Here is a 23,910-nt window from a genome sequence, read left to right as displayed (position 1 = left end):
AGCACTTCAAGGACATAATAGCTCTGTCGAGGAAACTTGCCCACAAATAATCAAGGTGTATCATCTCAAGGTCAGCTTGGACTCATTGTTGCAATCTGGTCAGAGGTAGCTGGCACTCTGCGATCTTTGAGGTTGCTATGGCGACCACAGATTATGTTTTTAGGATGGGATGTAGAGCATTCTCAGTGGAATGCTCTGGGCTTTGGAACTCTGACATTCATGGTCAAGACAGATCCTAGACTGGTTAGAGTGAAAAACAAGACGTTCTTTAATCAGGCTTTCTCACAAAAATGAAGTTGCAGAAGGGCCTGAGAATATTCTCCTGGATAACAGAAAACAACCTGCTGGGTTTGGAGTTGGATTTCTTCAGGGAGAAGTCAATGCCAGAGACCCAGTACCCCCATGTACTGGTGATGAAGGGAGTGGGGCTTCCCTTCCCTTCTGGTGCCTAACGGTGAGGCATTGGGTTCTAATATGAACAGAATTTGCAGTAATCCATAGTTTTGTAAGTAGCACCTAGGAAATTGGTGGTTGCAGTAGAAATATTACATACAATTGTGTGGCAGGGGTAGCCACATTTTGCAAGGGTTACACACACAGACAAGTCTTTCAGATTCACCCATAAGGAATTGGGTTTAAAAAAGTTATGAGCAACTGAAAGAGAGGTGTTGTAGTGGCAGTTAGACCTCAACTCTTAAATAGACTTTGAATGGATGTAGCCACATATACACTTCGAAATGACTTCCAGACCACTACAAGCCAGAGATGGATACGAAAGATGAGTTGGGGAGGGAGCGTCGGTGAAGTCCAGGGGTGAAAATCTGGTGTGCAGCTTGATCATCTTGTGGTAGGGAACTGTCTGTGGACACTGCTGGGGCTCATAAACTTAATCTCTTAAACTAGGTGCAGGCTGACAGATATGTGATGGATACTGAAATCCTGCTTTGGCTGTTGGAAAGGAAAAGGAACTCTCTCTTCTCCTTTTCTCCTCTACCAGGGCCTCTGATCCATTCAGTAAGGAGATCTATGGCTACAAGCAGAATTCCACCAGTAAGAACGTTGTGCCTTCAGTGCTTGAGAGCCTAAACCTCAGCTTGTCTAGCTGCACCATATCTGTAGAATGCAGCTTTCTTAGTGGGTTGTGGATGGTGACATGTTCTCTGAAATAACCATGATTTTACCTGTTTGGGGTCTTGCTAAATTAGGATTACAATTTTGAATTCAGTCTAGAAGCAAACATGGAGTTAATGTAGTATGCTCACAATTTGCTCACAATTTGTGGCATAAGATGCCAGCTATTGTTCATGTACTCAGGAACTCCCATGAAGAGTGGGTTGCAGTAGCCTCACTTCAAGGTGACAGGCCTGGATCACCGTGGCAAGGTCCTTTGCAGAAGAAACAACACAGTTTACTGGTCATGTGGTAGAAAGCTGTCCTTTGCCACTGTTATTCTACCTCTTCCCTCTAGCTCAGCAGTTCTCATACTTTTTGAGCTGAGCCCCCGTTTGAGTTACAATTTTTGGTTGTGCCCCCCAGCCGTAACAAAAATAGACACATGCAAAAGTATGCTTGATAGCCTACTCATAAAGCTAACGGAGACCTTAACATAACTTTAATTAAATTACCTACAACTGTAAGTTTCAAATACACAGATATTTAATGGCACAGCCCAGGTTTCCTCAGCTGCAGACTGCTTCTACCTTGCAGCCAGGCTGCACTGTTAGGGTAGGGCCAGTACCTTCCCCTTCAGGTTTTCAGGGTGGGGGAAGGCATTTGCGATGGTTTCTGGGTGCAGAGGCTGCCGAAAGTGGAAATCGGTGCGGCCGCAGTGGGTGTTGACACTGACTCACGGGCTGGGTGGTCTGCTGAAATGAGTTGGGGTGGAGGTGGTGCTTCCTCCCCGCCCCCCTTGGGGGCTGGCCCATGATCCGCAGCACTGGCAAAAGCCGCCTGGTGTCGCCACTCCCCTCCTTCCGAATGTTCCTCCATGCCCCCCAGGAGGGCGTGCCCCACAGTTTGAAAACCTCTGCTCTAGCTTCTAGCCCGGGTCGGCAACCTTTCAGAAGTGGTGTGCCGAGTCTTAAACCTGATTTAAGGTTTCGCGTGCCAGTAATACATTTTAATGTGTTTAGAAGGTCTTTTTCTATAAGTCTATAATATACAACTAAACTATTGTTGTATGTAAAGTAAATAAGATTTTTAAAATGTTTAAGAAGCTTCATTCAAAATTAAATTAAAATGCAGAGCCCCCCAGACTGGTGGCCAGGACCCGGGCAGCGTAAGTGCCACTGAAAATCAGCTTGTGTGCCGCCTTCGGCATGCGTGCCATAGGTTGCCTACCTCTGTTCTAGCTACAGAAATGGGGAGTTTCTGCTACTTCACTTATTCTCCAGTCTCTTTTTAATTTTTTTTAAAAATGGTCTTCTGTGGAAAATAGTTCCAGTACCTGCCTCGGATGCTCACAGCTGTGCCAAGCAAAAGCTGAATGGAAGTGACGTATTTTTTTTTTTTTTTTTGGCCTTTAGGATTCTGAATAGCAATGGTGAAACTAGTTAGTATGTTATAATTTCAATCTGTTGCTTGGGGAAAAGTATGAGCAGCAGCCGAGATATGATGTAATGATGTCTCTTCAGGGTTACTAATTAACGTACATTGTAACTGTGTGTGCTGTAAACTACTTTAGTAAAAGCATACGTTCTTTCAGAACTGGTGAATCAGGAACAACCTCTCCCCCACTGTATCTACATTTTACATGACAGAAACATTTTCCTACTTGCCATTGACAGGTAGATTTATTTTATTTTCCAAACTGTTGTCACTTACGGTTTGTCTAGACTAGGATAAAAGGTGTGTTATAAAGATGCTAGCTAACATGTTTTAAAACACTAGTGGAGATGAGTGGTATTTTAACATGCTGGCTGAATGAGGTGAACCCTAGTCTTCCTCTTATATACTAAAAATTTAGGGCTGTGGTCTCCAACCTTTTTAAGCACAAGATCACTTTTTGAATTTAAGTGCAACCCAGGATGTACCTCAAAGCAAATGTAGAAATAAGTTTGTTATATAAAGCTGAGATCAAGTGCTTAATATGCATAATTATACATTTTCCCTACTTACTGAGTCTCAGTGTGACACTTGTGACTGCACATTATCTGCCAGTTTCTTGAAATTCGGGTTGTAATTTGAAATAGCTTGTTGGATGCAGTCCTGCAGATGAGCATCTGTGAGGCGGGTGCAATACTTGGACTTGATCATCTTAATTTGTGAGAACGCTGTCTCACACAGATAGATGGAACCAAAATAAACTTTCACCTTTAAAGCACATGACAATAGAAAGGGGGTGTGACGGGTTGGGTCACAGAAACTCCCTCAAGACTGTCACTAGATGTGCTGGGATGCCACTGAGAACAAACCTCCTTGCCAGAAAAGGCTTCCCTCCACTCCTGTCTTGCTGAGCTAGTCACACCAGTCGGCTTCAGCACAGACCTACAGGTTGTGCCATGCCCTCCTGCAGTTCACAGAAATTAAGATTCACTTAGCCCCGGGGCTTCTCAGTTAACAGGGACTTTCCCAGCACCCAGTATTCAGTCTTTCTGTGAGCCTAAACCCTGAATAAATCTGTTTTGCTTTGTATAAAGCTTATACAGGGTAAACTCATAAATTGTCCACTCTCTATAACACTGATAGAGAGATATGCATAGCTGTTTGCTTCCCCAGGAGCTACTCTGGGTTAATTTCTGGCACATGATGGCATATATCACATTGGTAGATCACATCACATCAGATCATATCAGCCACGCCATCAGGGGCTCATTGACCTGCACATCTACCAATGTGATATATGCCATCATATCTGCCATGTACATTGGCCAAACCGGACAGTCTCTATGCAAAAGAATAAATGGACACAAATCTGACATGAGGAATCATAACATTAAAAAACCAGTTGGAGAACACGTCAACCTCTCTAATCACTCAGTGACAGACGTTAAGATGGCAATTTTGCAACAGAAAAGCTTCAAAAACAGACTCCAACGAGAAGCTGCTGAACTTGAATTAATATGCAAACTAGATACCATTAACTTAGGTTTGAACAGAGACTGGGAATGGCTCGGTCATTACACTAATTGAATCTATTTCCCCGCGTTAAAGTATCCTCACACTTTTGTGTCAACTGTCCGAAATGGGCCATCTTGATTATCACTTCAAAAGTTTTTCTCCCCTGCTGATAATAGCTTCTCTTAATTAATTAGCCTCTTACAGTTGGTATGGGTACTTCCACCTTTTCATGTTCTCTGTATGTATAAATATCTTCTTACTGTATGTTCCATTCTATGCATCCGATGAAGTGGGCTGTAGCCCACGAAAGCTTATGCTCAAATAAATTTGTTAGCCTCTAAGATACTCCTGTACTTTTCACAGACTAGACTCCTTCCTAGTCTGGGCCCAGTCCTTTTCAGACTTTTGTTGTAGTTTATAGCCTGGGTCACCCCCCTGTAGTTACTATCCTTTCTCAACAAATTGACCAAATGCTTCACTGATGCTACTTAGAATCATACACGTTGACCTACAAGTACATAGCCAATATTCATAACTTCAAATACAAAAATGATACACACAGACAGCATAATCATAACTAGCAAAAAAACGTTCCGTAGACACCTTTCACCTCCTTTGTACAAGATTTGGTGCAACTAGAGGACATTGGTTGCAACGATGATCTATATGGTCACAGTTCATATCAATAATGTCACAGGGAAACTTTTTTTGGTTTATGAGTCCCTCAAAATCGCTGTCCCTAGATCTGGCGTTCATGGTAATTATCTCCATATCAATTCCACTACTTTGTAAATCAAACAACTGATGGAATATCGCAGCCAACCCTCCAATGTCTGCTGGAAGGAACGGATTTGAGATACACATGATGATTGGCTCCATTATGTCTAATTCTTGAAATAGCCTGTTGAATTCCTCTGCTAATTTGGTCAGCTCTTGCTCGAATTGAGTTTAGAATTCTGACAGCGATTTTCATTATATGTGAGAAGTCCATAATTTTACTCGCTAGTGCTTGCAGATGGATTATACAGTGGTAATTTACAAATGAAAGAAAATCTGGATCACTTCTGCAACATGCGACAAAGCCTGCATTTTCACCAAGCATGGCGGATGCATCATCCGTTGTGATCCAAACAAGTTTCTTGACTGGAATGATTTTCTCAAGTATGTACTTTTTAAATTCGTTGTAGATATCTTCGCCTCTTGTTCTCTCTTTAAGGGGGAAAGCAGTCAGAAGGTCCTCTTTAGTTGTCATGTCCTTAAAAACCATTCAAACAAAAACAATTACCTGGGCTGTGTCGGTCATGTCGACTGATTCATCAAACTGCAGTGGAAAGCAATGCAGTCATTCAAATCCAGCTGTAGTTGCTGAAAGATGTCTTCGGACAATGATTCCACCCGTCTTGCTACTGTGGAAGCACCAAGTGATATGCTGTGAATTGCCATCATTATTTCCTCTTTGATTTTAAAGTCTTTAAAAACAAAGGAGTCTGCTGCCACAGTCATTGCCTCTTTAAATACTTCTGCATCCGTAAACAATTTCTTGTGTTTTGCCAGCAGATGACAAACATGAAACAATACTTCAGTAGAGGCCTTCCTTTTTGCTGCTGATTTAGTAAAAAATGACTGAGCTTTCAAAACAGCCTTGAATTCATTAACTTTCTTTGTACGGAGTGCACTATTCAAGGGGAAACTGTCCTTTAATTTGCTATGCATTGTTTTGTGATGTCTTTCTAAATTCACCTTTTTACTTATTGATGTACTTGTGTGGCATAGAAGACATGCACACTTATCTTTCACTGTTGCTAACAGAAATTCACTTTCCCATTCCAAATGGAAGTTGTAGGTTTTCAGTTTCTTTTTTAGATGGCCTGGGTTCATCATTCATTGTTAATGCTGGCTAGCTAGGTTTGTATTTTTTATTATAACAAGAGGAAAAGGAGAGCACTAGTGACAACTGTAATCTATAGGAAACACTTCTGAGCAGTAGGCATGCGCCACGCACAGTGAGCTTTTTTCTTTTTTCAATTTTGCACTTGCAACCAATAATAAGTGCCATTTTAAATATAGTTACGAAGCTGTTTCAAATTTATAACCTGCCACGTTGAGGGGGTCAACTCATTGTCGGAGAAAAACACAGTTCTCTACTTCCACATCATCATGCCTAGCTAGCAGCATGATTAGTTTAAAAGGGTCCGGTCTGATGCGATCATGCATGCCGCTTTATTTTTTGCCTAACTTTAGCTTGAAAAAAAGAAAATTAAATGGGGGTCTGAGCCTGAGATCAACTGTCAGAGGCTCCATGATGGACCAGTTGATCACAATCTATTGGTTGGTGACCACTGATCTAGGGGGAAGATGTTAGTTTCAGAGAAAGACAGATATACCGTGGAGTGAGGGGATGGAGAAGATATGGTAACATGAGTTTTTTTTTTTTTTTTTTTTTTTTTGTAACTTTTGTGGGGGGAGACATGGTAGCAATATCATAGCTAAAGATGAAATCTGTCTTCTTTTTTTTTTTTTTTTGCTCCTACTCCACCCCGAAACTCTGATAACTTAATCAATCTGCCTGAAAGTTGTCATGTCTCTACTATGATAGGATTTTTCTGGAAAACTGAGTGAGTGAGTGACGTGCCCAGAAGAATTGGTCTTACTGCTTGGAAAATTCAAAGTTAAGATTACACTTAAAAACTGTTCTTAATGCGATTTCTCCATAAGTAGTTGATGATGTTATAATATCTAACTCCAGGCTCAGAAAGTATTTAGCCTAAATTAGTATTTGCAGTATCTGGTAGTGTCCTGCTAATACTCACTATATTATTCTGAAGCAAATGCACTGAAGAGTATGTATGGAGTCTTTGTCCTGCTCAGCAGCAAGAGAATAACAGTTGCTTAGTATAGTGAGAGAACCAATGTTGTGAATGCAAAGTGAATGAAACTCTTGTTTACACTCTCTGCAAAGTCCCCAGATAGTGCTGTAAACTCATTCATTGCTTAAGTTTTCATGGTAAAAGTTCCTTGCCTCTGAACATGTCCACTGCTGTCTCGCGGTAGGTGCCCAGGCGCTTGTCTCTCGCCTATGCCCCCAAGCAATCCATGAACCAGGGGATGATAGATGTTCCTGTACCTAACTCATGTGCTGGGTCTGATCCAGTAGGCATGCTCAGAGGTCACCTGGCTCCACACACATCAGCTGGACGATTGAAGAGGAGGAGGACCTCCCTTACAACCTCTAGTGTTTAGGGTACACACCTGGGATGTGGGAGACTACCTGTTCAATTCCCCTCTTCTGCCTATTGAGAGGGGATTTGAACAGAGAGCTGCCGCCTGTCAGGTGAGTGCTCTAAACACTGGGCTATGGGATATTCTGATGTGTATCTCCCTCAATCTCTCCTATTGAAGTTGCACTTTTTAGTTTAATATTAGGCCAGAGAGAATGAGAATCATTCTAGAGCTCAGCAGTTAGAGCTCTCACCTGAAATGTATCAGATCCTTTGTCAAATCCCTTCTCCTCGGGTGGGGAGGCGAGAATTGAACCAGTGGCTCCCACATCCCAGGTGAGTACCTTAATCACTGGGCTAAAAGATCTAATTGAGGTGGTTCCACATCTCCCTAGGTGGGGGGTTTCTGTGAAGTTAGGCAGTCTCTGAGCACATCTATTAGACCAGGCCCAGTGCACCTATCTTCCTCCAGTTCATGGATCACAAACAGATAGACACCTTTCTGTAGATCAGATATAGGTGCATATCTCTGTGAGAGGGGCAGGGCTTAGGACACACTGCTCTCACTGGCATCTCCCAATGGCTACCTTAGGCGACTCCCTCCCTAGCATGTTCGGTTTTGTATATTGCATTCTAAGGTGCCTATCTTTCCCCATTCATTGTATAGGGAGCGAAGGCACTTAACTCAGGTTCTGTGTATCTTGCTGTTCCCATGACTTTTTTTTCCTAGGCAACAAAAAGTTAGGTTTTACAGTGCTGAGAGTTGCAACACCAAAGTATCTTTGTAGATCCAGGCCTTTGTTCCTATGTTTTGGAGAGATCCCAGTGGCCAGTTTGGGGCAAATGCTCTTCTGCCCCAGAATTCTCTCGTGTTTCCACAGGGTTCTATCATGTCCCTCCCTCCCCAGTTTTGTTTATAGTTTATATGGGGCTGGTAGGAAGATTTGTATGCAGACATGAGTTGCGATGTCTTAAGTATGCTGACAATATCGTCTCATCCTCTCTGCCTCAGTTTCATATGACCTTGCTTGTCCTTAACCGATTTTTGAAACCTTTTATGTGGTGTAGATGATGGATTGCCAGCTGAGGCTCTGTTCAGTTAACATTAAAGCAATGGTGTAGGATGGGGGAAGCAACTGAAAGATATGAAAATATTTCCCCCTTTAATTTAGGGTGTGTATCTGCCATTTGTTACTCAAGTTGGCAGACTGGGGTTACTGTTGGATCTCCAGTTCTGTATAACTATAGAAGCTCTGACAAGGATGGCTTTTTATTTCCATCTGTATTTGGCTATGAGGTTGCAACCAGTTCTTTCTGATGCATGCACATTGTTACCATTATTCCTGCTTTTGTAACATCAAAGTTATAGTATGCAATGCATTCTACATGGGGCTATGCCATAAATCAACTGGGAATCTAAAGTTAGTACAAAAAGCAGAGCTCAGTTGTTGGGTGGAGTTTCTCGGAAACTGTTCTTTGTGACTTGGTATTGTCTATCTGTAGGTTTCCAGGTGAATTTAATGGTTCCTAAATGACTTGGCATCTGCCTGTTTGAGACACTTTTCAGTCCTGTGTCATACTGCTGCAACTGTGGTTAGTGGATTACCTGTGAGCTTCAATGTAAGCATTTGGGTAGTTTGAAAGAAATTAAGAAATTTCTTTTTTTGTTCATTTTACTGCACTTTGTGTATAGTCAGTTTAATTGTTTATGCTGAATGGTCAAATAGTTTAGTTTTCTTGTTGAAAAGACCCTTTACAAACGTTAACAGAGAAATAAAATTCTCTTCAAAAAAAGGAATTAAAACAATTAACATACTATATAAATTGTGGATTTTTTTTAAAAAAAAGACTATTTCGAATAACTGAAAATGAGTGTCCCTTTTTAAATTCTTGCCGCTGTGTCAGTTTTGTTACAACCTCTGTCCACACTGGGTGCAATGTTATGCCAGCAAATTTCAACTCTTAGCTTTCATTTGCTTTATTAATTCTTTTGTGCTATGTTACATGAAATTTTACATGGCTGTCATCCTAATCATATATCCATTCTGCTTTCCATGAGGACAATTGGAGGATAGTATGAATATAATTTAAATGAAATTTTTAAAAGTTTTTATTTTGTCTGATACGATAACACTTTTTATTCCTGCCCTAGATTAAGAAGCTTCTATGACCTGGAGACCGTTTGACTTGTTTTGTTCTCTTTTAAATAGGAGATGATACATAGAAATGAATCCTGTACTTCAGGGCAGGTACCTACGAGCTACTTATGCTGCCTGATTTACATATTGGAAGAATGGACTGGTGTGGAGTACCTTGAGGACTATCTGAATTATGTGGCCTACCTTTTATGGGTGTTTACTCCACTCATAATAGTTTTTATACTTCCTGGACTTATCCTCCTCCTCCTCTACATTTCCATTATTTTACTTTATGTTTATAAGAGGAAGAATGAACTAAAAGAGGCTTATTCCAATGATATCTGGGATGGTGCAAGGCAAATGGTGGCAACTTTATGGGATGGACATGCAAGAATATGGCACGGTAAGCAAGATCTGATTGTTTTGTAAGTGCTGAAACTATTGTCACTGTAGTTTAATGACTTAGGCCTATCAGCCTTCTTTTTCATATTTGTTTGCAAATTTCATGTAACTCTTATTTGCTCAGAAAATAAATGTGTGCTCATGATTGACAATGTGCTGTGTTGTAGCCATGTTGGTCCCAGGATATTAGAGACAGAAGGTGGGTGAGGTAATATCTTTTATTGGACCAACTTCTGTTGGTGAGAGAGACAAGCTTTTGAGCTTACACAGAGCTCTTCTTCAGGCCACCTTGTATCTCTAATGATTGACAAGACAGAGGATAAAATTAAGAGCCTAAGCAGCACCTCCATTTGCTCTGCTTGACTGTCTCCAAATCCCCCACCCTTAAACTATATTTGGAGGAAGGATTGACTCCCACCCCAGCTGCAAGGTAGTACCGTACCCTGGTTGCATTGATTATGCCAGACAGGTTTCCATCCATATTTGGGTGTAACTCTGTGTCCTCTTCAGTCCTTAAGATATCCATTTCAGCAAAGAGCCTAGCAGCTTCTCTACCCTTCTTCCCTTTCTGCCATGCCCAACTTTTTCTTACAGCTAATGTTAGATGAGGTCCCTGCTGACAGAGGCCTTATATTCTTTAGAGAATGTACAAATGGACTAGTGATTTCCTTCCAGGCAAGGAGGGGAACTAAGAATTTCAGTGAGCATTCAAACAAAAGAAAACTGTTACTTCAATCACTACAGATAATTTTTCTGCAGCCTCAGACAGCCTTTGCTGTAACTGGCCCGTACCAACCTGCAGCAGTTTAAACAGCTGTATTTGTCTTTGAGAAAACAGAAAGCATTTGTGCCAATGGAGATATCATTCCCTCCCCTGCCCTATTAAATCTAAAACTGACATCAGACTAGTAAGTACCTCTAATATTGTATGTAATAAACAGGCACTTCCTGAATTTGAATAATAGCTTGTGGCCCAGGTGGTGCCTAACTCAGGATGCAGATGCCCAAACCCGTAACTGAGGGTGGGGTTTTTTTCCTTGGTTTTTGTAAGGATTAGTTCTTTGAGTAGTGCTCCACTCTAGGTGCTAGGACATGGGTGCTCCACTCTAGGCGCATCCATGTCCATGCGCCTCAAATCGGATATTTTAGGTAGCAGTGTCCATTTGGCCCACACGTGCTATCTCTGTCTCATGCCCTACCTCAAGGCTATCTAGCGCTGCGTGGGTGAACCACCCTCAGTTCCTTCTGAACCATCCTTGGCCTGAGATGAAGCATGAGCAGAGTCGTATAGATGATTAGTTCTCAACCTTGTTTTAGTTTATAGAGTAGCTACTAGAGTTTTTGTTTAGATGTTTACTGCTCCCTTCTCCTTTTAAAATATATACTAAAAAAACAAACTTGTTTTTGTTTGTTCTGGCTTCAAAAACAGTTATCTCCCTGTCCTTTTTGATTTTTGTTATCTTCTCCCCTTGTGGGGAAGGAACCCCAAGAAGGGGCATTCCTGGCTCTCCTAGGTTTAAACGCTGTCTCTCCTACAGAGAGGCGATTCTGGTCAGCGATGGTCATTTGCTGCTTAGGAGAATCCCATATATCAGAAATGTCCTTGACTTCAATTTTTGACAGAAGGTACAAGAAAGAGCTGTGAATTAACACTCAGACTTCTGATGATAGAGATCTCTCTGAGACCAGCCTCCAGCTCCTGGTCCTGGGACTCCCCCAGAGCAACAATCCCCATCAACATCCATGAGACATCAAACTCTGGTAGCATCAAAGAGGAAATCTACAGATTCTTCTCACAAAAGCACAAAAAAGAGGACTACAAGTCCCCAGACCAAACAGTTGACTGGGAAAAAGAGATCCCCGGCAAAGTCAGCCACTTTGGTACCAGCAGAGCTGCGGTGCAGTACCCATGAGGCATTTGGTTCCGCAGGTACTGGCACTGCGCCTAAAGACCCAAGGGGCACAGGCTCAGAGTGTCAGTACTGTCTGATGAGTGGCAGTAGAGACCAGACCACCTCTTCTAAAACGGCACTGCTGGAGACAAGGAGAGCCATGGTACTGAGCGTTTCCATGCAGCAGTGTGCATCTCCTGTCCAGGGCCGTGCGCACCTCTTGAAAACACGAGCATGACCAAGGACATCTGCTGGTGAGCCTGGTGCCTGCCTAGTGGGCGGGGCTAGAGGCGGGGCTGTGGGTGGTACAGGGCCAAAACAAGCCAATTCCTAAGAACCCCAACACCCTATGTGACTAGATCCCCCGCCCCCCATCGTACAATCTGGGACGGTGGGGGGCCCATTGTGCACCCTTGACTCTCTCCTCCCCCTTGCCCCTGCTTGCCGGAGCTGAGTTAAAAAAAAAAAAAAAAAAAGAAGCAACAAGCTGCAAGCCCAACAAGCTGCAAGCCAAAAACTAGCTAACAACTAACTCATAAGCCAGTTAAGCCAAAAACAAACCCAATTTCTGCGTGTTTTTTGCGGGTTTGGCATGTCAGGGTGTTTCTGGCCCAGGCCTTGTGCTGTGTCAGGGTTAGGTGCAGCCTCACCGCTGAGTCTGTGTCCCGGGGGTGGCGGGTTGGGGGGCTGTCTGTAGTGTGTATTTGTTAGTGTGTAGTGTGTGTTTGTTTGTGTTTGGGGGTTACTTGCTGTGTGCTGAGCTTGTGGTTGTCAGTCTGTTTGTTTGTTTGGTTGTTTGAAGGACCGTGTGCTGTGACTGGCAGTTGGAAGCTGTGAGCTTCAAAGGAAGGTCTGAAAGCTAGAAGCCTCTGGTAATTGGCTGAGCCTTAATCAGTGGGCGGGGCATTCACACAGGCCAGGGCTTTATAAAGCAGTGCACAAGCGACCAGGGGCAGCTAACAGGGAGTTTCGCAAGGGAGTTGGGAAGGGGAGTGGGAAGGGAGCATGGTCCCTTGTCGGTTTCCCTTTATTCCCCTTAAAACCTATAAATCAAACTACATTCAAAACTTCTTGCTTAAACAGCCCTTTCATTAACTAGGAGACAATGCAGGCAGAAGCCCAGCTGCAGAGTGGGGGCTATCCAGTTTATTGCACTGAGTGCAGCATGTATGATTACCTGCCCCGTGGGCGGGTGGCGTACGTGTGCATTCGGTGCAAGGAGCTCCTGGTCCTCAGAGAACACGTACGGACTTTGGAGGCCAGGATAGCAGAACTGGAGGAGCTAAGAGAGGCAGAGAGGTATGTTGATGAGGCTTTCCGGGACACTGTAGAATTGTCCCACCTCCAGGCAGACAGCCCCTGCACTGTTGAGGATGAAAGGCCCAGTGAAGCAGAATAGTCAATGGGAGCAGAGGGAAACCTTCCCATAGTTGGGATCCTCCTTCCAGATGGTGCAGGGGTTGCCTCTCGCACTGAGGTTACCTCTCCAGGGGAGGGAACTCCAGTTGCTAGGAAAAGGCAGGTGTTAGTAATGGGAGATTCGATCATTAGAAACGTAGATAGCTGGGTTTGTGATGACCGGGAGAACCGCATGGTGACTTGCCTGCCTGGTGCGAAGGTTGCGGATCTCTCGAGGCATCTAGACAGACCTATGTGTAGTGCTGGGGAGGAGCCGATGGTCGTGGTACATGTAGGTACCAATGACATAGGGAAGGGTAGGAGAGATGTCCTGGAGGCCAAATTTAGGCTGCTAGGGAAGAGACTGAAATCCAGGACCTCTATGGTGGCATTCTCAGAAATGCTCCCAGTTCCACGCGCAGGGCCAGGTAGGCAGGCAGAGCTTCAGAGTCTCAATGCGTGGATGAGATGATGGTGTCGAGAGGAGGAGTTTACATTCATTAGGAACTGGGGAAACTTTTGGGATGGGGGGAGCCTATACAGGAGAGATGGGCTCCACCTAAACCAAAGTGGAACCAGACTGCTGGCACTAAACATTAAAAAGGTTGTAGAGCAGTTTTTAAACTAGGAGATGGGGGGAAAGCCGACTGCTGCAGCAGAGCATGTGGATTGGACAGAGACTTCTCTTAGGGGAGAGTCTAATGATAGAGAATCTCCAGGTTATAGTCAGGAGCAGAGGATGGAGGAGGATAATGTAAGGGCCAGATCAGATGATAAACATTCACATAAAAAGGAATCTGACGTATCAGAAAAGGGCAGACAAATAAATAGTGACAAGTTTTTAAAGTGCTTGTACACAAATGCTTGAAGTTTAAATAATAAGATAGGTCAACTAGAGTGCCTTGTGATAAAGGAGGATATTGATATAATAGGCATCATTGAAACCTGGTGGACTGAGAGCAATCAATGGGACACAATCATTCCAGGGTACAAAATATATCGGAAGGACAGAACAGGTCATGCGGGGGGGGGGGGGAGGGCACTATATGTGAAAGAAAATGTAGAATCAAATGAAGTAAAAATCTTAAGTGAATCCACATGTTCCATAGAATCTCTATGGATAGAAATTTCATGCTCTAATAAGAATATAACATTAGGGATCTATTATAGACCACCTGACCAGGACAGTGATAGTGATGATGAAATGCTAAGGGAAATTAGAGAGGCTATCAAAATTAAGAACCCAATAATAGTGGGGGATTTCAATTATCCCCATATTGACGGGGAACATTTCACTTCAGGACGAACTGCAGAGATAACATTTCTCGATACTTTAAATGACTGCTTCATGGAGCAGCTGGTACGGGAACCAACAAGGGGAGAGGCAACTCTAGATTTAGTCCTGAGTGGAGCGCAGGAGCTGGTCCAAGAGGTAACTATAACAGGACCTCTTGGAAATAGTGACCATAATACAATAGCATTCAACATCCCTGTGGTGGGAAGAACATCTCAACAGCCCAACACTGTGGCATTTAATTTCAAAAGGGGGAACTATGCAAAAATGAGGGGATTAGTTAAACAGAAGTTAAAAAGTACAGTGACTAAAGTGAAATCCTTGCAAGCTGCATGGGCGCTTTTTAAAGACACCATAACAGAGGCCCAACTTGGATGTATACCCCAAATTAAGAAACACAGTAAAAGAACTAAAAAAGAGGCACCATGGCTTGGCTTAACCATGTAAAAGAAGTAGTAAGAGATAAAAAGACTTCCTTTAAAAAGTGGAAGTCAAATCCTAGTGAGGCAAATAGAAAGAAGCATAAACGCTGCCAAATTAATTGCAAGAATGTAATAAGAAAAGGCAAAGAGGAATCTGAAGAACGGCTAGCCAAAAATTCCAAAGGTAATAACAAAATGTTTAGTATATCAGAAGCAGGAAGCCTGCTAAACAACCTGTGGTGCCCCTTGATGATCGAGATACAAAAGGAGCACTTAAAGACGATAAAGTCATTGCGGAGAAACTAAATGGATTCTTTGCTTCAGTCTTCACGGCTGAGGATGTTAGGGAGATTCCCAAACCTGAGCTGGCTTTTGTAGGTGACAAATCTGAGGAACTGTCACAGATTGAAGTGTCACTAGAGGAGGTTTTGGAATTAATTGATAAACTTAACATTAAGAAGTCACCGGGACCAGATGGCATTCACCCAAGAGTTCTGAAAGAACTCAAATGTGAAGTTGCGGAACTATTAACTAAGGTTTGTAACCTGTCCTTTAAATCAGCTTCTGTACCCAATGACTGGAAGTTAGCTAATGTAACGCCAATATTTAAAAAGGGCTCTAGAGGTGATACCGGCAATTATAGACCGGTAAGTCTAACGTCGGTACCGGGCAAATTAGTCGAAACAATAGTTAAGAATAAAATTGTCAGACACATAGAAAAACATAAACTGACATAAATAGTCAACATGGTTTCTGTAAAGGGAAATCATGTCTTACTAATCTATTAGAGTTCTTTGAAGGGGTCAACAAACATGTGGACAAGGGGGATCCAGTGGACATAGTATACTTAGATTTCCAGAAAGCCTTTGACAAGGTCCCTCACCAAAGGCTCTTACGTAAATTAAGCTGTCATGGGATAAAAGGCAAGGTCTTTTCATGGATTGAGAACTGGTTAAAAGTCCGGGAACAAAGGGTAGGAATTAATAGTAAATTCTCAGAATGGAGAGGGGTAACGAGTGGTGTTCCCCCAGGGTCAGTCCTTGGACCGATCCTATTCAACTTATTCATAAATGATCTGGAGAAAGGGGTAAACAGTGAGGTGGCAAAGTTTGCAGATGATACTAAACTGCACAAGATAGTTAAGACCAAAGCAGACTATGACGAACTTCAAAAAGATCTCACAAAACTAAGTGATTGGGCAACAAAATGGCAAAGGAAATGTAATGTGGATAAATGTAAAGTAATGCACATTGGAAAAAATAACCCCAACTATACATACAATATGATGGGGGCTAATTTAGCTACAAGTCAGGAAAAAGATCTTGGAGTCATCGTGGATAGTTCTCTGAAGATGTCCACGCAGTGTGCAGAGGCGGTCAAAAAAGCAAACAGGATGTTAGGAATCATTAAAAAGGGGATAGAGAATAAGACTGAGAATATATTATTGCCCTTATATAAATTGATGGTACGCTCACATCTCGAATACTGCGTACAGATGTGGTCTCCTCATCTCAAAAAAGATATACTGGCACTAGAAAAGGTTCAGAAAAGGGCAACTAAAATGATGAGGGGTTTGGAACGGGTTTCATATGAAGAGAGATTAAAGAGCCTAGGACTCTTCAGCTTGGAAAAGAGGAGACTATGGGGGGATATGATAGAGGTATATAAAATCATGAGTGATATGGAGAAAGTGGATAAGGAAAAGTTATTTGCTTATTCCCATAATACAAGAACTAGGGGTCACCAAATTAATAGGGAGCAGGTTTAAAACAAATACAAGGAAGTTCTTCTTCATGCAGCGCACAGTCAACTTGTGGAACTCCTTACCTGAGGAGGTTGTGAAGGCTAGGACTATAACAGCGTTTAAAAGAGAACTGGATAAATTCATGGTGGTTAAGTCCATTAATGGCTATTAGCCAGGATGGGTAAGGAATGGTGTCCCTAGCCTCTGTTTGTCAGAGGATGGAGATGGATGGCAGGAGAGAGATCACTTGATCATTACCTGTTAGGTCCACTCCCTCTGGGGCACCTGGCATTGGCCACTGTCGGTAGACAGGATACTGGGCTAGATGGACCTTTGGTCTGACCGGTATGGCCAGTCTTATGTTCTTATGCTGCAGGATGATCTCCCACCTTTGTGCAGCTAGTGGCCTGTGCACCCCATGCTGGAGCCTCTGCATTTATTTATTGACAAATAAAACTTGCAGAATTTTAAAATATTGTGCGCAGAATTTTTAATATTTTGGCGCAGAATGCCCTCAGGAGTACATGATGTATAAAATCCCAGTCCTGATGATCAAATAAACATATTGGATCAAAATTAAATGCTTCCTTCTCTTTGTATTATCATTGAGGCTAACTGCCATTTCCCTGAAAATTAACCATCCAGCATTTGTTAGTACAATATATTTAGACAGAACATGTCATGTTTCTTTTAAGACTCATGTCAAGAGATTCTTAAAATCAGCACTTAACTTCAATCTAATTCACTTTCTCCACCCATTACCTTAACTTGACCTTGGAGCCCTAACCATTCATGACCCCTTTACTACTCCTACTATAAATATAAAGAAATTCTAAGAAATTATCTGCTCTTTATACATAAGAAAATCACCTATTTCTGAGCCTTTTTTCATAACCACCGTGGCTAGATCCAGCCAAAGCAAAAAAGGATGTTTGAAGAGCAATTTACATAAAGACCAAAATCCTTCCTGAAAATCATCTCCACTTGTTCTCTGCCATTCAGTCAAAGGGAAGTGAGTTTTTAAGGCATTGATAACTAGATAGTGCAAAGCCTGCATCAAAAAGCTTACAGAGCCCAAAATGCAACTTTAAATCTATTAAAGCATATTGGACCAAAACCATCAGCTATATCAAAGAGTAGAAAAAGGATGTGCATATATATATATGTAGTTGCTTTTTTTGTAAAGAAAATTCTCATTCTCCAAGACACTTGCTGTTTCTTCCTCATACCATATCTAAGGTTTGACACTTCTGTCTGCACAGCTAAAACTCTCTCCAGACCCTCAACTACTGTCTGAAGTTACTGTAAACTCATCCTCCCTGGTCTTTCTGACACCTCTCCCCCCTATGCAACTGTACAAAGAATTTTCTTTCTACTTAAGTAAGATGCACAATTTTCCTACTGTTTATTCATCTAAGAAGTCTTATAATACCATGAAAGTAATAAAGTTATTTGTATATGACGTTAGCCTAATACTGCTAACATTATTGTCTTAGCATTTGTATGGGTTTTAGGATTGGGACTGGCAGCAGAAAGGATTTCTCTTTTTACCGTTAAAACTTGTATTTAGAATAAAGGAGTTAGAGGACTATAGTCTTTGATAAGTGACTTCATTTCCTCTTTCTAACTTTGAAAGCGTTTCATCAAATAGACAAGATCAGCGTGCCAGGAAACCAGATCATCATTTCTTTACTGTGATGTTACAGCTCCTCAAATTTTGAAAGGAAAAGCTAATCAAGAGATGAGGCAAGAGTCTAGATACAATCAAAGAGAGTGGGAGGCATGGAAAAGCAAAAAAAAGCAGCAAGAAAAATAAAAGGAAAGCATGTAACTAAACTACAGCTGAAAATTTTACACATTTAACATGGATGGGCAGAAAAATACCATTAGAAATGGCTACCCAATAAAAGAAAGGCGTGTGTGTGTGTGTGTAACAAATTTCAACCAAGAATTTAAATAAACATGTTTAAAACTTCTGCACAAGTCCCAAAATTGTTTTTAGTACTTTCCTCTGCCACCACTATCTCATTAGTTCTGCAGATACATTTTTCCTAAGAAGAGATTTTTTATAAATATAAAAGGCCTGCAAATGAAAAAACTGAAGGGCACATTGTCAAGTCAAACTTTTTCCTGTCCCCATTTACATAAGATAGTGTTCTTGATCACTGATTTGTCACTGTTTCAAACTGTGGTTTACCTACCAATCCTCCTCCCCTCATCTATTCCTTGTTTTAATTACTTTTAAATAATCTCAATTACATAAGTGATATAAATGATTTGTAAGACTTCAGCAATATTCTAGATGTTTTGGGGGAAAACATATGTTAAAATGATATAATAGTTCAAGATAGTAAGGTGGCTTTTGTATTATTGTAAACTTTGTGTTTAGTGAAATTCTTCTCACTCTTTTAGAGTAAATAGTTAATTGTGAAATCAGCTTTTGTCATCTTTGAAGTCATCGTGCAGCAGCTCTTGTGTTCATCGTGCTCTATAACATGTTAACTTTTCTCAAGGATGTTGTTATATTGGAGTATGAGTGGTATAAAACGTTGACTCCATTGTACCTTATACTTCTAACAGGTTATGAGGTTCATGGTCTGGAAAAAATACCAGAAGGACCCGGGCTTGTTGTTTTTTACCATGGCGCAACTCCTATAGACTATTTCTACTTCTTGGCTAAACTCTTTATACTGAAGAACAGAATGTGCTATACAGTAGCTGATCACTTTGTCTTTAAATTACCAGGTAAGGGTCTTTCGTTGCAAATAGTAAGCTTGGAGTATTTAATTGTAGACACACTTTTTTTAGTGATATAACACCATAATATTACTGACACACATTAATTAGCATAAGTATTCAGGTCGTATCTGCCAGCAGTCTATGTTGGACAGGACTTTCTTTGGTCTGTAGTAGCCCAAGGCCATAATTGTCCCAGTTTATAAATATCATGTATGGATTGGATAGGATTGTTTGGTGACCATTCCTACCTCATCTGTCCCATTGAGTCTGAAAGCAAAGCAGAGGAGATCATAGCACTAAGTAGCCATCTTGATTAACCAACAGCAGCAGCTTCCATGCCTCCTCCCATTTAATAATGCAGTCAGTGATTTGGGTGACTGACTGGGGCGGAAGGGTATGAAGTGACATTCAGTAGCTGCGGGGATGCCCCTCAAGTTGCCAGAGGCAATAAAAATGTCTTTAATATCCTCTCCCTGAAAAGAATGCATAATGTAACTGGGCTTCAGCCCAAGAATACAACTACAAGTAGGATTGAGCCTCTTTGGCAGAAGGACTTAGAGGTGGTTGAGGTAGGGATACATTGGTTTAGATAAATATATCTAGGGAGGTTAACTCAGTGGTTTGAGCATTGGCCTGCTAAACCCAGGGTTGTGAGTTCAATCCTTGAGGGGGCCATTTAGGGAACTGGGGTAAAAATCTGTCTGGGGATTGGTCCTGCTTTGAGCAGGGGGGACAAGATGACCTCCTGAGGTCCCTTCCAACCCTGATATTCTATGATCCTAAATGTTAAGGTCCTCCTGAGCACTAGTATAGAGAAAGTTAAAGAGGGTAAATATGGAAGCCTGTGATAATTCATTAAACTAACTTTTTATATTAAAGTAACCTAAAATTTACCTAAATGCTGATGAGGAACAAATTCCCCCAGATGCCATCTTTTGTCTTGTCCTTGAGGAAATGGTGGAATTTTCTATAAGATGTCCCTTCTTCCTTCCTTCCCAACTTTTTTCAGAGATGTCCTATGGAATAAATGTTTGAATAAAAAGTTTAGTATAGTTTGAGGTGCATAGATTTCAGAATATTTGTGCATATTATTTAAATGGATGAGGCAGTGTTCTTTTCTGAAGAACTTAGGTTTTTGGTTCTTAAATGGAAAGAACTGCCATGCAGTGTTAGGGCTTGTCTACATTACCCATGACGGGCAGCGATTGATCCAGCGGGGATCGATTTATTGTGTCTAGTCTAGACGCGATAAATCAACTGCCGAGTGCTCTCCGGTTGACTCTGGTACTTCACCAGAGCGACAAGCACAGGTGGAGTCGATGGGGGAGCATCAGCAGTTGACTCACCTCAGCGAAGACACCGCGGTGAGTAGATCTAAGTATGTCGACTTCAGCTATGTTATTCACGTAGCTGAAGTTGCTTAACTTAGATCGATTTCCCCCCTCATCCCCCTGTGTAGACCAGACCTTAAAATTGTTCAGTTAACATAAAAGAACCTTAAGTCAGCCACCCTGCCCATCCTGTATATTGTACGGATTAGATTTAACAAACAATAATACATTGAACTGCATATTTATAAAAATAAATACAAAACAACATGTGCAGTATAGCTGAGTTCATGGTACTGTAGGAACCTTGCTCTTCCATTTCCTCTCATTTTACTTGTACATTAATTTTTCATAAACAGCTTTTTTGCATGTAATTTTAAGATTTGCAATTGTTTTTCTTTAATAAAAAAAAAAAGTCTTAGGCAACTGAGTGGAGTCCATCTTGGTTGACGTGTGCCTCTTAACACTTGTGGGAAAAATGGGCAATTTGGTGTTCATGTGTGTGCTGCACACATACATATATTATGGGCCAGATCTTCATCTAGTATAAATTAGCATAGTCTTATCGAGTTCCTGCTGAGAATCTTTCTGTATAAGTTCATGTTTGTGGACTTAAATTATTTTTTCACTGCTTCAAACTACATTTTGAAAGAGTCCTTTTTATGAACTCAGAACGCAGTGCTCCTTAGCAAAGGCTAACTATGTAAAAAGTTTGAACTTTCAAAGTTAGACTGTGCTTGATATTATTACATGGGAAGGGGGAGAGAATCAGCCTTATTTTTTTTTTTTTTCCATCAGAAAATCCATTACCCAAGTTTAAACTTCAAAATTAGGATAAGCCTGGGGCTGAAGGAAAAATTTCTTCTTAAAAAAATAAAAATTAGACAAATATTCCATATGGCCAGCCATAATATTGCAGATTCTTAATCCCTGCCCTCCTATTGTTGTTCCTTTGTTTTACTCTTTTAAAAAATGAATTTAAAAAATAAAATCAGATGGCCTAAAAATAGTGTTTCTCTTATACTCATACCTCAGTTTGCTTAGGTCAGGTCTGCACTAGGAGTGTCTTGCTATGTCAGTTAAAAAGAATAAGCTGCATTATTATCGCTATCCTCCATCCTGTGAAATTACTGTACAAGTATAAATCAGCTATACTAGCAAAGCTGTGTACCCACAGGAGCACTGTCAGTATAGTATACTGGCATTCCCATACCAGTAAACACTCCTTGTGTGGACATGGTCTCAGCTTTCATTTTTTAAAAAAAAAGCAAGTTGCTAGTTGTTATGGTTGGGTAGGGGAATCCCTCAAAAATATGAATTGAGTGTAATCAGTGACGAGATAGGTATGTAAATTTGCAAAGAGGCTGGAATAATAGCTCTGAGAAGTGCCTCATTCATTTCAGTGAGGAGGTTAACTAAGATGCCTAGTGCTGATAATTTAAATGTAGTCATTGTTAATTATTTCGTTCTCATGTAAGAAAAGAGAGGGAATCACAAATTTGCAGGTTTCTGTGAGTGATGTTGCATTTTGGTGAGTTCTACCACTCCCAACTGTTCCCCCTCGCCCCTCCTCCCCCACAAAATAAAGGAGCTAAGCTCAAGGTACATGGCGGAGCCCATGGACATATTCAAGCCCCTCCGATAGGAGCTAAGCTCAAGGAGCCCAGAGAACACACATGTTCATGTTTTGAACATCTGCACGATCTCCCGTGAGTGGCAATTCATTTTGGCAACTCACATGGGTGAAGTTTATTTTGTGAGCAGAGCCTGGAAGAATACCACTACTTCATCTCCCCTATACTTCCCCATTTGACCCCTAGATAAAAGTACTGAAAAGTTCTTGTCAATTTGAAAAATGAATAATTAAACTTAATTTTGTAATTCTGACAGTCATTATTAAACTAAAATGTAAGTTGTTCCATTGATCTGTCAGAATGTGTAGCTTCTAGCCTTCTCCTTTTTAAGGCATATTCCTTCCAAGTATAAACAACTGGAAATGCAATCCTGCCTACATGAGGAAATCTATTATATAAATGCCTCAGAAACTTCATTGACACAGAGTGAAGGTTGCCTGGTGGTGCCTTGTGCCCTTTCAGAATGTGAAGAGTGGCTCAACGTAAACTTCTGAAAACCAGGAAATACAAAGTTAAGGTACATGATATCCCCTCCCCCCCAACTCCTGCAATATAACCTTAACTCTGCCCTCTGCCCAGCATGTCAATAACACATATACTAGCATTCTATCATTTACACAGAACATTTTGAGAACAGAGCACATGGGCATTGTAGAACAAAGCCCAACAGCTTCTTTTTGCTAAGACAAAACTCGTGTTTAAGTCTGGCTTAGCTAACAGGAACGATCTGCACTTAAACATCGAGTCTGTTTCACACAAACCATCTTAGACATGCTAAATTTAACCACCCCACCCTTAGGATTCCTTACCTTGAGGATTCCTTCTGAGACATTGCCTTGTTCCTCGCTAAGCCCCAGAGACTGCTGTCACATAGATCACCGGGCAATCCAAACAGCAAGAACACTCCTGCGCACCTCTGCTGACACAGCCTACAGAATTCTGTGCTGAAATGATGCATACTTGGACACTTAAGGTATGCATGCACCACTTTTCATATCACAGTGCCAAGCTGCTCTAGCTAATCTCTCCACCATTCAACACAGCGAATGCAACTGGAGTTCATGCAGATAAATGCTGTAAATTGATTTGTGGAATGCAGCACAAAAATGATGCATTCCATTAGTCCTTCCTCAATCTGTTTATTATAGATTGACAGATTTTAGGGCCAGAAAGGATTATTAGATCATCTAGTCTGTACTCCGGTACAACACAGGCAATAGAACTTCATCCAGTTATTCCTGTGTTGAAGCTAATAACTTCCAGAAAGGCATCCAGTGTTGATTTGAAGACTTCAAGAGATGGAGACTCCACCACTTCCTTTGGTAGCTTGTTAACCGTTGCACTCCCTTACTAGACCTTTCCCCGAGGCTATTGTCCACTCCAGAAGGGGCAGAGTTACGGTTGCATTGCAAGGCTGGTGTGGGAGTGGTAAAGTTTGACTTATCTCATCTGGTGTTGTGTGCCTTTCTGGTTAGACCAGTGTCTGACTTAAATAATTGAAATTCAAGGATGATGCAAGACAGGAAAGGGTTGCGTAATTTTAATTTATAAAACATGTCCCATGCCAACTTGAATCTAATGTGAACAAAATTAGGCTCACCATATTTTTCTTTCATGGTAAAAATTTAGTCAGTACGTTTAG

General features: G+C 41.4%; 1 protein-coding gene and 1 long non-coding RNA gene across 4 annotated transcripts in view; one reads left to right on the top strand and one right to left on the bottom strand.

Moving 5' to 3' along the window:
• Nucleotides 1-23,910, top strand: part of LOC117873493 (transmembrane protein 68-like) — a 33,632-nt gene that overhangs the window by 1,337 nt on the left and 8,385 nt on the right. The window contains exons 1-3 of one of the 2 annotated variants that reach the window (XM_034762937.1): nt 8,757-8,897; nt 9,488-9,818; nt 19,148-19,312. In XM_034762937.1, the coding sequence (XP_034618828.1) occupies nt 9,491-9,818; nt 19,148-19,312 (493 nt within the window). In that variant the 5' untranslated portion in view covers nt 8,757-8,897; nt 9,488-9,490. Of the gene's footprint in view, nt 1-8,756; nt 8,898-9,487; nt 9,819-19,147; nt 19,313-23,910 lie in introns of those variants that run through there. The other variant, XM_034762936.1, reaches the window with a different exon arrangement.
• LOC117873494 lies at nt 4,587-23,306 on the bottom strand. 2 transcript variants are annotated; one of them, XR_004644740.1, is made up of 3 exons: nt 23,078-23,306; nt 20,201-20,322; nt 4,587-5,465 (listed from the first exon to the last, which is right to left on the bottom strand). It is a non-coding gene; the product is annotated as an uncharacterized LOC117873494 (long non-coding RNA). The 2 variants fall into 2 exon arrangements; XR_004644739.1 differs by lacking the exon at nt 4,587-5,465 and adding an exon at nt 19,332-19,573.

Source organism: Trachemys scripta, chromosome 2 (genome assembly GCF_013100865.1).
Source record: "Trachemys scripta elegans isolate TJP31775 chromosome 2, CAS_Tse_1.0, whole genome shotgun sequence".
Taxonomy (NCBI): domain Eukaryota; kingdom Metazoa; phylum Chordata; order Testudines; family Emydidae; genus Trachemys; species Trachemys scripta.
Note: the sequence above shows the minus strand (reverse complement) of the source record. Positions and strands in the feature narration are given on the sequence as shown.